The 16,266-nt window shown below is 49.6% G+C and overlaps 1 protein-coding gene across 1 annotated transcript in view; it reads right to left on the bottom strand.

The window, feature by feature from the left end:
- The window catches only part of COL13A1 (collagen type XIII alpha 1 chain), a 97,560-nt gene extending 81,651 nt beyond the window's left edge, over nt 1-15,909 (bottom strand). The window contains exons 1-2 of the mRNA XM_075423144.1: nt 15,085-15,909; nt 7,401-7,470 (exon numbers count right to left, since the gene is read on the bottom strand). Of these exons, the coding sequence (XP_075279259.1) occupies nt 7,401-7,470; nt 15,085-15,387 (373 nt within the window). The 5' untranslated portion in view covers nt 15,388-15,909. The remainder of the gene's footprint in view (nt 1-7,400; nt 7,471-15,084) is intronic.
- Between the last annotated feature and the right edge of the window lie 357 nt (nt 15,910-16,266).

Genomic DNA, 16,266 nt, shown 5'->3' with positions numbered 1-16,266 from the left:
AGTCCTCTTGCAAACAGCTTTGGAGCGAGCCGCTTGGCGCCTGCAGCATCTCCCTTGGCCCATCCCGGGTATTTTCGGTGCTCTTCGCCGGCTGGCGGGCACCCACGCTTTGCGCAAGGGGCTTGGACGCCGCCAGGCGCCGTGCCCCGCCATCGAGCCTGTCGGCCAGTGCGACTCGCCCTCATTCCTCCGGCCGCCACAAGGCTGCCAGGATGGGCAGCACACGCGAGACCCACGTCGCTGGGCCCGGACGTGCGTCAGCAGCTGACGCAAACCAGCCCGGCCATGTGCACACAGCCCAGGCCTGGGAAAAATCCTCCACCCCGGTAGCGCGCTCGCGCTGAATCAAAGCCGTTGCCGTACAGTAGCAGCGCAATGTGCTCTTCGGGTTTCCCCAGCCAGCTGGGATGTTTTTGCCTTGCTTTGTCAAGGCGCTGATTTATGCCCATGTGTACCATATACATTGTAAGCACAGGCACGCAATGGTGTAAACACTTCTACAAAACATCTGTACACAAACCCGTCAAATATGCAGAAGCTCCCCGCCGCAGCCCTCGACACGCATCCTGGGCACCCCACAGGCAACCTGTCGGGCCCCGGTCTGGGCCTGTTGTCTGGATGTGGCCTGGCAGGGACAGCAAAGGTCACGGTGGGACCGTTACCTGACAGAAATCGGCATAGCCACAATACTTTTCTCCTGCGTCAACCTGTGCTTCGGGCTGGACCCTGCCATAGTGGGTATCTGCTCCTGTGCAGTGCTGTGCATCCACTCCTCCCTCCAAAATCTCTGTCTTCCCTGCGCATTTAAGCCTTGGTGTCTTTCTCTGCACCATATTTTTGTCTGGGGAAGAAGTTAGTTTATCCCTGGTTTTGGATGGAGGACGGCCGTACCGAACAGCCAAGGCTTATCCAGGGCTGGGAGGTAACATTTGGAATGTGATACACAAGCAACATTCAAGCTGATGCTTGTGCCACCTGGACTCGTGCACATCTGGACACAAATGTTGACCTGTTTGCACTTTTAGAGAGAGCTCAGCTTCCAGAGAAAAAGACCCGCAGCAATTCTGCGTGTTTGGCGGAATTTCCTTCCATCTTCCAGCCAGTTTAAAAACAAAATAGCTTAAAATAATTTTTTAGAAGAAGAAAGCACATAAAAGGACAAAGAGAGGAGCCCCGGGGTGTCCAGGAGACAGGCCTGAACATGGCAAGAGGGAATTATACAAACAAACAGAAGGGTGGAAATAAACAGGCCACCCTCTTGCAGAGCACTTGTGCCCACCATCATGCCTCAGCGCCTTCCCTTTTTAATGCACGGACCGTGTCTAACCACATTTTGTATAAAGAGGGAAAGGCAGAGGGTTTTGCCTTCCTGATTCTCTCGGCGTGGTAGCACCATAAGGATGTGTTAGCCCTTCAGCCATTTTGCAGCCTGGGCAGTGCTCACAGCTGTATTAATGGCTTACACGAGCCCGCCTAGTTTGCACTGTGGCAACAGCAGGTTCACTAAAATCAATTAAATACTCCTTAATCAACTCAGCTTAAATCCCAAACACAGACTAAGCCGGATGAGTTGATGCTTAGAGGTACAAGGAACATCCTTGCTCCCTCTTTACCATCCCTCATCCATGGATGTGGCAACCTCCAGGTAACAAAAGCCGAGGCAGGGGTGGCTCGTTGAGCCACCCTGAGTAGAAGTGTAAGAGCACAGCTGCCTACGTGTTCAGAGAAAGAGAGTTAAGCGACCAAACTGTTTGTTTTTTGCCTGAATTGTTCATCCCCATCTATTCATAACTGCTCACAGAATCCTTGGAATTCATTGTGTGGTTTGCATCTTCAAAACAAATGAAACAACAGTATGCCTAAACCAAACAAACTCCAACCCCAAATACAACCAGCAGGCCAGGGCGCATGAGCAACCTTCGAGGCTGAAGTGTGTGTATACTCTGGAGGGCCCAAAAAATGTGGATGGGGGAACATGCTTAAATTTCAGGGAATAATAGAATTCCCAGGGAGATTTCTTACAAAGCGGGGAAAAAGGAGGAGAAGTATTTAAGCAATGATTATGCTGCAGTTTTTCTTCCAGATGTGCCATGCCGTGGGCATGTCGTGCCAGCAAATCACATCTTCTGACAGGGCAGCATGCTGCTCTGGGTGTGCTGGTGCCAGACACCCGGCTGCCGCGGTACAGGCACTGCTCCCTCCGGAGCTCAGCTCTCTGGCCAGCCCGGCCACGAGGACTTTGCCAGTGCTTTCAAGGGAAAAAGGTAATTCAGAAGGCTCAAAGCTTTTGCAAGGAGTGGCTGCCTGAGACAAATGTCTGGTCCTGTTTTCCCATTTTTTGGTTAGAGGCTGTCAAAAAGCTGCATTTAGACACTTTTAAAGCAGAAAACACATTTTGCATAGTCAGTGTAGAAAACCATGCTGACTTATCGTCCTGAAAATGGGCCAAACGCAAAACCGTAGCATTTCAACTAGTTCAACGCACCTCCCAACAGGAGGGCCAGGGGATGGGTGTTTCATTGTACTCTCCCACCTCACTTTCCTCATGGCTCTAAGCCAGGGCCACCGACACGGCTCGTGGCCACCGGCATTTAAATAGCCGGTCTGACCTTTCCACACCCTCGCCCCACGCCAGGGATCCCAAACACCTTCCCCCACCTCTTGGGGCTCACACCAGTGTGTTCAGGCTTTTAATCTCACAGGAGCCCTCAGATCTGTCTGAGCATCAAGCTGAAAAAGGAATCGCATTCAAAATGACAGCAAGATAACATAAGCGCCATGGAAACAACCTGGCAAGAGGCAGAGCACCCTAGCATGCGCTGCGCGGGGGTCTGCCCCAGCTGCAGCCATCCTCGTCACATCCTCTTCCACCACCCCAGGTTCTGCCCTTCCTGATGTTTCTTCAGGCCAGGCAGGGGTCAGGACGTGGGAAATCCTGCCACCTCCTGCCAGCTGGCCCTGCCAGCTCTGGGTGACACATGATGGGTGGGAGCCAAAGCCCCACCGCAGCCCTGCGCCGTTTCTTGCTGGCCTCTCCTCTGAGGGGTCCAGCTGGCACGTGAGGGGTGCACCCAAGGGGACAAGCAGAGGGCAAGCAGGATGCCTGGTCTGGGTGCACACACCACGCGGCCCACAGCCCCAGGGTGCAACTGTGACCACGGCTGCACCTTTGCTCTTGCGGGCCACTCTGCAAGAAGGGAAACAGCAGCAATATTTTTGAGTTGCGGCAGCTCCTGCTGGTGTTTCTTTCAGGTCAGTTGGAGCTGAAGAGAGTGACCAAGCAGCTTTCCTACGCCCTTGGCCAGGACAGACAGGGGATGCGGGTGAGGTTTTGTACAAGAAGAAATGCCCAGGGGACATTCCCTTACAAAGCCTCAAAGACATTCCTGGGAGGACACCAGTTCCTGGCCAACGCCAGAATCCTTGCAGCTGCCCCACACCAGCCTCCAAGCCCCTGTAACAGCAGAAGGGACATTGGTGTGTGGCGGCGCTGTGCAACATCCCTCTGACCACCAGCCCTGGTCGCCAGGAGCCCTTGGGGCTGGAGGTGCCTCCACCTGCAGCCCAGCTCCCTTCTCTGCCCCCGAGCACTGCCATGGGGACGGATGGAAAAGCCATTCGGCATCCCTCTGAGCCACTTCCCTGCTTGCACGGCTGACCGCCTCCAGTTCTGCGGGCTCCCAACCTGCCCAAGGAGAAACCGGACCAAAACAAGCATTGCGGGGGCAGAGGGAAAGGAGCCAGCCTTTTCTTTTTTTTTTTTTTTTGACGGGATATTGAAGAGTGGAGCAGAGAGCCAGCAGAGTGAAAAACCACCACGTGGGGACTGTGAAAATAGGAGCTGAAGAGAGGAAGATGGGAAAGGTCTAATAAAGAGAGTCACAGTATATAAAATACACAAGCGCCCACCTCCGCCAGGAAGGCTGTGGGAGGAGGTTTGGGTGGTAATCCCTGACTGTTTGAGACTGCCCAGGCAGACAGAGTCTGGATCTGCAAGTGGGTCTAGATTAGACCAGGAAAGCTTAGGTTTTCACCCTGTCAATCTGAAACACAATGCTTTTCCCTCCCAGCATTTTGTTATTACACGGCAGAAATCAAGAGAGGTCAGTTGGCTGTGAGAGGATCCTCAAGCCTCCTGAGCTCTCAGCCACATCCAGATCCCTTATGGAAAAGAAACACTTCCCTCATCTGAGCAAAAGTCACGAGGGGAGGCTTACTCCTAGAAATCAGACCCATGGTCCCACCAGCATCTTCTCAACCCCAGAAAAACTTCTGAAGTCTCATCCTAGCATGCAACAACCTCAGATCAAAACCTGTGCTGAGCTCCCTGACCATACTTGGCCCTGGCGTGGCGCAGGGTCTGGGAGTGGTGAATAGCTGGGTACAGTCATTGCTGTCATTGAGGCTTCAGGGCCCTTTCCATACCAGTATGAATTTGTCCCAGATCAGTATGGCAGACAGAAGGAATCACACAGATTATCCATCAGATGAAGGGAACTGAGTCATTAACTACTCAGGAAAGTTGTGCTAACCTTGGGGGTTGTGTTCTCCCCACTGAGACACCGCTGGAGAAGCCCATTGCGACCTCTGAGCTCAAAAAACACAATGTCAATGAGCGACATCTCACTCACTAGTAGTCGCACCCAGCCCCAGCCCAAGTGATCTGAAGCAGCAGCTTCCTAGACGAAGGAAACTTATATTTCCTTATCGTTTGCTGTAAATACAGCTGCACTGTTTTCCTGATCATGTTATTCCTACAGTCCTTATCACACATGCTCAGATAGCCACAGCACAGTCACACACTTCAGAGTCTTCTTGCTCCCCTATTCCCAGCCTTTCCAAACTGTTCATGTTCATAACGCTCTGTGTTCTGAAGCTCTTCTATGGCAATGGGTAACCCTGCCCGGGACCTCCACATCCATACTGAACAGGTCAGCAAATGAACTTGTCTTCCTTTTTCCCTTCTTTGCCTTAGAGGGACCTGGCTCTCAGTTAGGGATGAACTCAAATGTCACTTCTGATAAACATTTATTTTTGGTGAGGAACATGATGTGTTTGTAGGCGGTGGAGTGGGTCAGTGAGAAGTAAGCAGCATGTGCCAAGTCGTGCAACATCTTGATGCTTCTCAGTGCTTCTGAATACCTTGGTCTCCCGCAAGGGTCATGTTTTCTGGTCCTTAGAGCATTTTCAACAACAGGGAAAAAAAGTGCATTGGGGAAAACCATTCCCAGGGTCTTGGGCTGGAAGACAGACCATGTTGAAACAGCAGGACAGTGCTTTCAGGTGGCCTGCATTACATCAGCCTGGAGACCAAAGGGAAACACCCCGGACCAAAGGGTCTGAGATGAGACAATGGCTGGCTGAAGGTGCCTTCATTTCTGCACTGCTCAAAGCTAATCAAAACTTCACCTGCCACAACATCAGCTTTGGACCATAGATTTGTTTCCCTCAACGGATTAGCTGGCAGGGTAGGGGAAAATTCTACAAATAGTTTCTGTGTCTGTAGGATATTTAATGAAGACAAGCAAGTTTGACAGGTGAAAAGGAAATAAGAACCTTTATGAGATGTTTATTACTGCTGTTCTGAACCAAAGTTGTCTTTCAGAAAAACTATGAGCTTAACTTAATGAGCAGGCACCTAAGCATCATCAGAAATCCAGCACCAACAGCTGCCACAGCTTCACAAGGGATATGGGTATCTGCAACCAAGTAGATCTTGATGCTAAAATACTTGGGCAATTCTTCTATCACACACATGGTGTAGGGCGTCACATTCAGATGGCCTCAAAACTCAGTGAATCTCTTTTTTCTCTGCTCTGCATTCAAGTTTTAAGTTTCCTTCTCCAAGCTGGCTCAGAAACACCAGGAGGATATTCATTCCTGTGGTTTTATAGCATTTATATGTCAAGTCTAGGCAGGAACTTGAAAATGGAGTAGTGCTATGATTTGTGTTCCCACTGAAGGGAAAAGGCTTAAATTTAAAAACAGTTGAACTCAGTTTTGATCTGATCATTGGAGAAGAGATTCTTAGAAGACATTTCATTTGTACTGTCTTTTAAATTTAATCCAAAATAGCTCCTGTTGTTCTTTTCTGGGACTAAAAATAAAGTCCAACAGTGATCTAGACTAGTCAAATCAGGCATTTTCCAATGTTCTACAAGTCTGAATCCTGGATTTTAGTTCTCTTCCATCGCAAAATGGTATATCTTTACCTCTTGCTTTTTACAAGCTGCTATCTTATAAATCCATTATAGTCTGACAAGCGACCGTGCCTCCTATGTCTGTACATAGTTCTAAATACAACAATTATGAGACAAGATTACCTATAGCAAAGACAGAATCCTTCATCATTTCATCCACCACTATCCCACTGCTGACCACACTTAAATACACTTTGATATGCTTACCACCAGACACTGTGAAAGAGCTCACGTTGGGCACCAAATAGAACCAAGGGAGAAACCACAGAAAGTGGAACTGCTGCTTTCACATGCTCATCCAGACACAACTTTTCCCGCCTCTTTGTTTTTAAGATGAGCTTCAGCTACTCGATTTGGATATACACATTCAATCTCTCCCAAAACTTAGTCGACTTTGGATGTGAGTGATTGCTGGCACATCTCTCTCTTTTTTCTACACAGTCAAATACATCAGAAGACAATGAAGAAGGCTGCATGATTCATAGTAATGGAATGAAATGCCATTCGCAAATGTTTTTTCCATAGCAATTTGTCACTTATTGTATTGAAACCACTTCAGAAGATGTGTCTCAAAGAGCCTTTTGATATTAGCATGATTAAAAACATAATGCAATTAAGCAATCCCACAATATATCTGTATGTTATATGAGTGGGACCTTGAGTGACCACTTCATTCAACCCTCTGATAAATGGCTGCTTCTAACAGGAGGCTGTTATTCTGCAAGATGCCTCAGATAGTTGCATGACACCATGGAATTCAAATCTTCTCACCCCAGAGGCATTTGGCTCACCAAAACTGAGCTGTCCAGCTTTGGTGTTGGGTCTAGCCTACATGTCTCAAACCTCCTCAAATCAGCCAAGGCACACCTTCCAAGAGCCACTCTGCCCACTTCAAAACTGATGTCTAAAATTGATGGGAATGTTTGCTCTCTAGATGTATCTTTCTGTCTTTATTGACTATTTAGATGTCTACCTAGACGTCTATCACTTTTCCTGCTGTTTCTTCACACGCAGAGTTAGTATTTACATGTGTACCCGACTTTTTACACACATCTCCATATCAATCTCCTACACCTCAAGCACACTCTTACACCAGTATACATAACTTTGCATTGATATACCACACAGATTAAACAAAGCTTTCAACAAGATGTAGAGGAAAAAGGCCCTTCCAAAGTGCTAGCAGTCCCAGATCCCTACCTGCCGGGCAGTTGCATCGCTGGTGTGTGTCTCGAACTTCTCGATGTCTGGGCAAGTGGAACTTTAATTTCTGTCAAGGGAGGAAAAAGAGCAAAAGGATTCATTAGTACCATTGAAACTAAAGCCTCAAAATCTTGGAAAAGTGGGACTGGGGGGTGCTGCCCAAGTAGAGATGGGAAAGACAGAACAGAACAATTTGGGAACGAAAAAATGCATTAAAGTTCATAGTCTTTAACTAGAAATGTGGGGTTTGATTGGAAGCAGGCTGAGGGAGTTTCGTAATGGCCTCCAAATGTGGTCCTCCTGACAGGCATTACAAAATCAAGAGCCAGCAGTGACGAATAAAGAGGTCGCTGTGTCCTCATGAGAAAGCCGCGTTTCTCAGAAGACCCACTCAGCAGATGAAAAATGGAGATCTGAAGCAGGTACTCTTCCCCCTTGCGGCAGACTCCTAATGCTCACTGAGACACCTGGACAAACAGAACGGTCCCACTGAAAATTTGCGGCTGAAAGTGGCCTGAAAACAGCAATGGCATTTCCTGAAACCTTCACAGACAGTGAAGCTTAACTTTTCTCCAAGTACAGAGCAAAACAAAACCTATCAGGACCTTCCACAAGGTGGAATCATGTCAAAATGTTTGTTTCCAATGAGTCTGGATTTCTAATTGTGTTGGCGTATCAGTCTCCTGCTCCCTGGCCCCATCTGTGTAACTCTTAAAGGGGCAATAGAGTCCACCTGAGGCCACCGCATCTTCCCCCACTGGAAGTGTCCTTAAAACTGACCCATGTCCTGAGCAAAATGCACTTTAGGGACAGCATCCACACCTCCCCTCACTGACTTCATTAAAATAACTGTGATTTAGTGAAGAAAATGCAGATCAATCCAAACAAGTTATTCATTAATGCCTGCGAATCACACTTTGTTAATGATTTGAGATGATTTGAGAAGACTGAGCCGCCAGGGTGCCTGTGCTAAGGAGTCACTCCCTCTTCCCTTCTAACCCTCCAGCCCAACTGTTCATCCCGGTTGCATCTTCTTATTGTCTGACCTACTTCACAACCAGGGCCAACATTTAGAAAGAAATAGATTTATGTTGGACTAAATAGAAGCCCATGCCCAGGATCGTATAGAAATGACTTGATTTTCACAAATAAGTGAGCACCTTCCTTCAAGAAGGCACCAGTTTGGGGAAAAATTCTTATAGAGAGGAAAAAAAATAAAGCAACCTATTTCTGCCTTGCACGAGGGAAGGCAGAACTGTCTGGAACACTTCCATTTTTCACTTTGAAAGGACTGGCTTCCTTATTGCAAGTCAAAATCAGTAAGGGTTGTTGTGACTGACTAGAAACTGAATATTTTCAGAGCCTTTCTTTGCGTGGTAGACTGAAATGTTTTGATAGCGATTTGATTTGATATCAGGGCAAAAAGAGTGTTTCACGAGAGGAGAATTGCCAGTTCCCACACAGCATTTTATCTGTGTTTACCTTCTCAGTTTAAAAGCATAGATACGTGAATCTTTGCATTTGGGCACATTCCCATCTAGCTGCCACCCCCAGATGGCACGGCTCTGCTTCATAGTGCTGCCTGGCTTTGAACATTTTGTGCTAATGGTCAAACATGGGCACAAATAGGACAGTGGAGCCTTTATTTGGATACTCACACTGGTATGTAGACCTATGCGTTCCTGTTTCCATCTACACCCGTGCCAACCAAAATGTCTGAACACGAGACTGCCACGTTTGGGTGGGGTTGCCATGTTTGGGAATCGGGCTTAGCACAGGGAAGGAGTGATGGTTCATATAGGCAGGAGCAAAAAGCCACTTCCTAACCAGCAAGGGTCCGACACACTGCAACAGGGCCCTGTATAGGGCAGAAATCTGCAAGGAAACGTAACAGATCCCTGCCTCACCAACTTCCCAGGCACCCCAGGGGCCAAGGGGCCAAGGGGGAACTGCCTCGGTGGGGTGGGGAAGGCAGCGTTAGGGCTTGCTACTAGAAGCCTTGGCTGGGCTGCTCTGCCAGCACACAAGGAGAGAAGCAGCATAACTGGACTTATCAGGGGAAGTGATGACCCAGCAGGACTTGAGCATGACCGGGAGAGGAACAGGAGCAACAGCACTTCCCCACAACTTTATCTGCGAGCTCAGAGTAAGTGGAAACACCTGGACAACTGAAACAGCCTTCTCAAGGATGGGGACCCCTCAGGAGGGAGGTGCAGATGCTTCTGGGCAACACTGGGAGCACAGCCCTGAGCACTGGTACCATGCAGCCATTAGGCACACACAGGCCCTAGGCAATTTCCCCATCCCTGGCCATCGCAGTACCTCCCTGGAGCCCAGGAGCTCTGCACATCTCTGGGGAGTGCAAAGGGCAGTGGTGCCGTGGGATTGCTCCCCTTCAGTGTGAGGCAAAACCTACCAGGAATTTAGGAGCGCCTGGAGTTCAGTTTCCTGCATAGTCTATTAAACAAACATTGACTGCAACAGAAAAAATCCTTGGCTTCTGGAGACCTCAGTTCAACTTTGGGTTGAGATGGTGAAACAAAATGAATTCCCAGCCTTTTCTGCTTCCCTCATTACCACTGTGCAAAATACTGCCCGTTCCAACACAAGAAGCCAGCTTTGCTCAGGAGGGTGAAAAGAATGGGCTTTCCTCTAAAACTGCCCTTTCCAAGAGAAAACTTCCATTACCAGGCACCAGAAAACCATTCAATTCTAGGGCAAGGATGACTTCCATAAGCAAAAATAAAAGAATGTGGTCTCTGGGAATCCAGTGTTTGCGATCTTCTTTCTGGGGTTTGCTTTTTTGCTTGGGGACGCATAGAGCATTAAGCATCAGAGCAGCAACTGGCTACTGCTTGCACTGGCAGAAATGCTGAAAACACTTCTTACAGAGAGAATTGGCTTGTCAGCATAGCCTGCTTGCTCTTGCCTGTCATGTTTTCCGGTGACATAATGGCTGTACCTTCCCCCTACACAAATGAAAGTGGCTGAAAAAGCCTTTGCCAGCACCAGGGCCACTGCCGACCAGCTCCCACGTGGGGAATGCGCATGTCTGTGCATTTAGGGAGCCATCACACATCGCTGAGTGTGGAGGAAAGCGGAAGACCCTCTGCCTGCAAGAGGGCAAGGGCAGGAGGGTCAGGCTGAAACATGTGCTGGAAACGTGCAATAAAGCTAGCACGGGCTTTTCCCATGGGTTTTAACTTGCCCATAGCGTGACGGGACAGGGCTGGGTTCGGTGGACAAGGCAGTGAAAGCGAGACCTCTTCTGATATTAAAGGACCATGGGACCATGGCTGTGGCCTCCTAAACCTTGCAAGTGCCCGTCTATTTTGGATGGGCACTTGAGATTAGGTGAAAGAGAGGGCACTTCTTCGAAGGGGGCAGATTAATAGCTCTTTAGCAGACGTAGTTGTTTGCAGTCATCCAGGGAAGTGAAATCATTTCCCACCACTATCTCCAACAGCTAAAAGAAACATGTTGCAAATAGATAATCTATTACAACCATCAGGAGGATTTCAAGGGCTGGTGGTTTTGTTAACTCTCATTGTTTTATCTTCACTTTAGCTGTTTTTTCTTAAAGGCCCAGCTCCTGGAATCACAGGATCATGTGGCACAGAGCAAAAGTAAGCAGAGAGCCCTCCTAGATGGAGCAAAAAGCTTGGAAATAACACCATCTAGGTTCAAGCATTGCAAGCAGCTGGAAGCAAACAGGACTTAGCTACCAGAGGAATTAGAAGAAAAAATTAGATCTCATGATTTTAAGGAGGAAAACACTAAGCTAAAGATCAAGGCGGGGGATGCTTAGAGCAGTCTTGCTGACACTGGGAAGCAGAATTGACCAGTGTTCAAGTCATTGAAGCAAAAAGAGGCAAAAAAAAATGACAAAAAGAACCTTTAAGTTAGGAGGGAAACGGAGTTTTCAAGTGTCCCTCCTTTGCTCCTTTAAGTGAGGAGAGAGTCCCAGGAAAACGAGCCTATTGGGAAAGCAGTGAGGATTAATGCTCCCTCCCCATCCATCGCACAGCCCCTGGATCTCTTCAGTATCACTAAAGACATGACAAGCACCTGCATCACAGCCCCCTGAGAGGCTGAGCACACTCATCATGGTGCAGAAGGGCAGCTGATTTTCCCTCAGGCTTTACACGGCAACTACTGTTTTGTTACACACACTTCTAACTCTTCAAGCACAAAAATCCTGTTTCTTTGCCTAGCAGCAGCACTGAATTCATCCTGCTCTCCACCCTGCTGAGCTTTTGGCAATTGAAATAGTACCAAATGTTACCCGGCATGGGAAAAGACCTTGTTTTCTTCTTTGGAAAGCTTTGCTTCTCCTGCAAATGCCAATAGTGAGTTTAGTTGTGCTCTTTGTATGAATTTCTAATGCCCCATAAATGCAGAGGAAATTTACGTGGAGCTAAAGTTCTCCCTTAACTACCTGTTTCTGGCCCATTCCACACAGTCGTTTTTGTGGGAAAACAGAGTCAATTTGTGTCTGGTAGAAAACTCCCCTCTGGTATTCACTGACACCAGGCAGAGGTTTACACAGTAGCGAGTGAAGCAGCTCTGGCCGGGGCTGCTTCTGGGAACGCATCTGCCACCCTCTCCTTGCTCACCCTGAACTGAGATGGAAACACAGCCACAGCCAGGCACAGGCGCTCCAAAACTGGGCTCCAAGACCAGGAAAACACCCCCACCAGCTGGCTTAAAATTCACTTTTTAAACAAACGAACCCAGCTCCTCTTCCTGCCAGTTTGCTTTATTTTTGCTTGTCCAGAAGAAGGGCCCCTAACAGGGCTTTTGTATTTTTCACTTTTCAGTACAATCTGTACAGTGTCCCCATGGCTGCTGGCAGACCCCTGGGGATCTCTGGGGCACACCTGGGCACAAACATGGCACCGTCTGGAGGACACCATGCATGCTAGCTTGGAGCACAGAGCAGTACAGGTTCTAAGCATAACCTTAGAGCTCCTCTATCAGCCCTCCCAGACTTTGCTTCTTCACGTCCATCCAGCTGAACTTCACAGCCATCAGAGCTAGAAATGTGCTCCTGTGCCCATGGCTCCCCTCACCTCCCACCTCCCTCTCCAGCTCAGACCAGGTCTTTCCAAAGCTGAGGTTTCTTTGAAGCTTTGCTATTTTATTTTGTGATGGATAACACTAAGCTGGCAGCTGTGAAACGCATTAAGGTTGAAACACCAGGAAACTCTGCAAGGATGTGGCAGTGCAAGGCAGCAAGGGGCTGAGCAGGGGAGAATGAATATCCCACTTTCACGTCCGTCACAGCAAGCCCAGCCACAGCCCCTGTCCCCCAGTCTTGATCAGCATTTTCTCTTGCTTTCCTCATTTTTCTAACCCCATCCTTTCTCTGCCCCCCTTTATCTTCCCTTTCTCTCTCCATCCTTCCTGTCCCTCACCAGCCAGTCTGGGAGACCCATCCAACTCAGCCCCACTTCAGACCTACTGAAAAGGAGGACCAGGGGGATTTGTTTTTCTTTCCTAAGCAAAAGCCTCTTATGCCACCCCACCATCTGTCCACCAGCAGACAGACCCCTCCTCTGCACATCGAGCTACTTGGCCCACACCAGTGCCTATGGCTGAGGTGTGGAGGTCTGAAGCAGCTGTTTTTGGAGTTTGGCTGAAGCGGGCAGAGGAGTCGGGGAGGGTCTCCTCCTTGGGGGGCACAGCCCTCCTCCTCCCATAGCCAGCAGACCTTCCCAGGTATAAACAGACAGGAGACCTGGGCCAGGCATCCCTGTTCCTTCACAGGCTCCAGCACCTTTCTCCAAGATGTTTCTGAAGCTGTAGACCAGTGGGGAGCTGGTAACCCTGGTGGTATCCAGGAGCAAGCACTGGCCGCTGGACCAGTGGCTCCTGTCCCACGACTGCTCCCCACATTAGATGCAGGGGGGGGCTGAAGCCACCCCCAGGGGCTCAGGAGGGGCTGCTCAGAAAACAGGGGTGCTACCGGGCACATGAGCATCATGAGAGCCCCATTTCCTCGCTAAGCAGGGCTATAAAAAAGCGGAAAGGTGCTGCAGCCAACAGAGCCAGCAGGACACAGGGGGCCATCTGGCCCCGGGCACCGCTCCCAGGAGGCGTCCTGTGGCACATCTCAAATCACTTGGTAGAGATAAACTGCCAGTTCCCCAGGAGACTCCTGCCAGCAGCAACAGGGAGGAGCGCTGCACGTTATACCCTGCCCAGTGGCGGGGAAGGAGTCTCTGCATGAGGGTGCAACTGCGCAGGGCACAGGTCCAGCCACTTGCAACACGTCTGCCTCCCCAAAATTTTTTCTCTGTGAGGTATTGCCCCATGGACCCTGTCTCCCCCTTATTCCTCATGCAAAGAGGCCACTCAAAACCGCATGCCTCAGCTCATACAGTGTTTGCTAACTCGAGGTTCACAGCTTTTGGCTGCAAACACCAGTTGATCCAGGGACTGCTCCCACGAGAGCTGTTAACGGTAGCCGAGCCTGTCAGCTGTAGGTTTAAACTCCCTGTGGCAGACCTTCACTGCTCCTAGAAAGCGTGGAGGGGTCCCCAGGTCCTCTCAGGTGCCAGGCAGCACTGCCCTGAGGCAAGTCCCAAAAGCAACCCCTCTGAGCATCCTGTTCCTCACCTCATTTGGCAATGGCAGCACACAAGACTTTTTCAGAAACAAAGAGTTTTTGGGCTAGCCCCGGGGATCTCTGCAGCTTGTCTCATGCCAAGGCTGGAGTAAACAGAGGAAAGGAGAGGTGAGTGGAAATGGCCCCATCCCTGAACCTTAGCCCCAGGCCTCCCCCAGAGCTGTGGAAACAGGTCAGCATGGATCTGCCTGGAGAGTTCAGAGACGTGAGCCACCATCTGCTCCCTGACGTGTCAAACCTGCTTCAAAGCAAGGAATCCTGCAGGGTACCCTTCCCACCCACGGTAGAGCAGCCCAGGCAGCCCCAAGTAGCATTAGCACAGCAAACTAAAAGGTGTCAGCAACAAAAATCTGCACTTTGGGGCCTTCTTTGTTGACCTGCTGAAGCTCAGACTTCTTCAGGCGTAGCTCTCCTCAGTCCTCAGAGGAAGAGCCCCCTGGCTCCAGCAGAGTTTGGATGGGTCTCAAGCAGGCATAGCACAGCCATATGGTCTGCACCGATGCTCTGGCAGTACCAGAAACTATCCTAGCAGTGCCAGTGTTTCTCATTTTCCTGAGCCAGGAGCTGTGGAAGGGGTCAGGGCTGCCATGGCAGCGAAACCAGCCTGTCACGACATTGGTGTGTTTGTAGTTACCTCCTCCTGTAACCATGGGGGCTGTGGTGTGTCTTGCCTGTCCCTCTCCCAGGGCTCAAACCCACACTGAATTCCCAGATTTAACCTCTAATTCTCTCAGCAGGCAATGCCACTAGTCACCAAATGGAGAGGGCTGGACACTCTTCCCTCATCGCAGGACCAGGGATGAGATTTCCCCTGTCGCAAAGTGCAGTGGATGAGCCACAGCATGGGCTGGGGCAGAGGGAAAAAAACGCCAGGCAGATTTGACAGGTGGGAGGGACCTTAAGGCACGGGAAATTCAAGCTAGCAGCATCACTTGTGCAGAAATACATTTTTAAAGGAGGAAAAAAACTAATAGTGCAATTATGCGAGCATGCACATACCTAAAATCTATAGTACTGCAAATTATACATGCAAAATGAAAGGACACCGACCTCATCAAGCAGTTGGTCAACTCTTCCCAAAATAGCTGTCTCCATTTGGTCTGCTGAAAGCCAGGCAGGGAGCTGTGTCGGTCTGTCCGCTTCCAAGTGGGACACCCGGGACTGCAGATCGGAGGTCCGAAAGTACAGTAGGAGACTCAGCACTAGAGAGAGCAGGGAGATGCCGGGCAGCCCCGAGCCCAGCAGGAGAGGGAGGCGGCAGCATCTCTCCCCATCGCTGGTCCTGGGGGGAGCCACGCACCCCCTGTCAAAAGCTGCTTCGCCGACGCCTTTCCAAGTCTTCTCCTCCAACATTCCCTCCCTGTCCTGAGAAACAATAAATAAATAAATAGAATAAATAAAGCCTCACTCCTACTCCAAGAAACACAATCCAGAAGGCATAGAAAAAGAGTGTCCAAGGGGATCCCAATGCCAGCAAATAACAAATAACAGCAATAATGACAAAAGTAGATGAGGGAGTCTAAAAAATAAAAAGAAACCATACACACATAAAAGGGGTGCAGAAAAAAGGGATCCAACTGCAGCAAAGAGTGGGAGGGGGGGAAAAAATCTGATCAGGATTTTTTTTTTTCTCCTGTGATTCAGTCTTTTGGTTCGCTGGTAGCTTTTTGTTTCCTTCTAAGCTGCCAGTTTCAGTTCCTTCTCAGACCAGCCAGGAGCTCACACATGAAAGTCCCCATTAGAGAGAGGTAATTCTCAGCTGCTCCGGCGACGACTTTGTGCTCTGGCTGATCGTGGCTGCCCTGTAACATGACACACTCCCTCCAAACTACAGAGCTGGGATGAGCGAGCTGCGCGGCTTCCCAAAGTAACCTCCTCTGCTCGCCCTCTCTCTCCACCTCTCCCTTGCTGTATGATTTATTTATTTATGCAAAGCGCTGGGGTGGGATCGGGCAGTGGGACGCCCCTGTCCCGCTCAGTCCCCAAACCACCTCTCCGTCGCCAGCTCTTCCCTTTGATGTGACTCTCGCCGAGGTTATTTATAGCGGCAGGAAAGAAACTGTAAAGCAGAGGCTGGGCTCACACCAGCCTGCGTCTTTCTTTCCTCTGTACAGCGTAAGTCACTTTACGGGATGGTGAAAACGGGCTGTCACGTCCTCCACACAGACTCTGGGGCAGCCCTGAGCCACCAGCGGTGGGGTATTGTGACCCTGATGTTTTGAGGAGAGCAGC

Source organism: Opisthocomus hoazin, chromosome 6, assembly GCF_030867145.1.
Source record: "Opisthocomus hoazin isolate bOpiHoa1 chromosome 6, bOpiHoa1.hap1, whole genome shotgun sequence".
In the NCBI taxonomy this organism is placed as follows: domain Eukaryota; kingdom Metazoa; phylum Chordata; class Aves; order Opisthocomiformes; family Opisthocomidae; genus Opisthocomus; species Opisthocomus hoazin.
The sequence above is the reverse complement of the archived record's forward strand: the minus strand, read 5'-3'. Positions and strand labels throughout refer to the sequence as shown.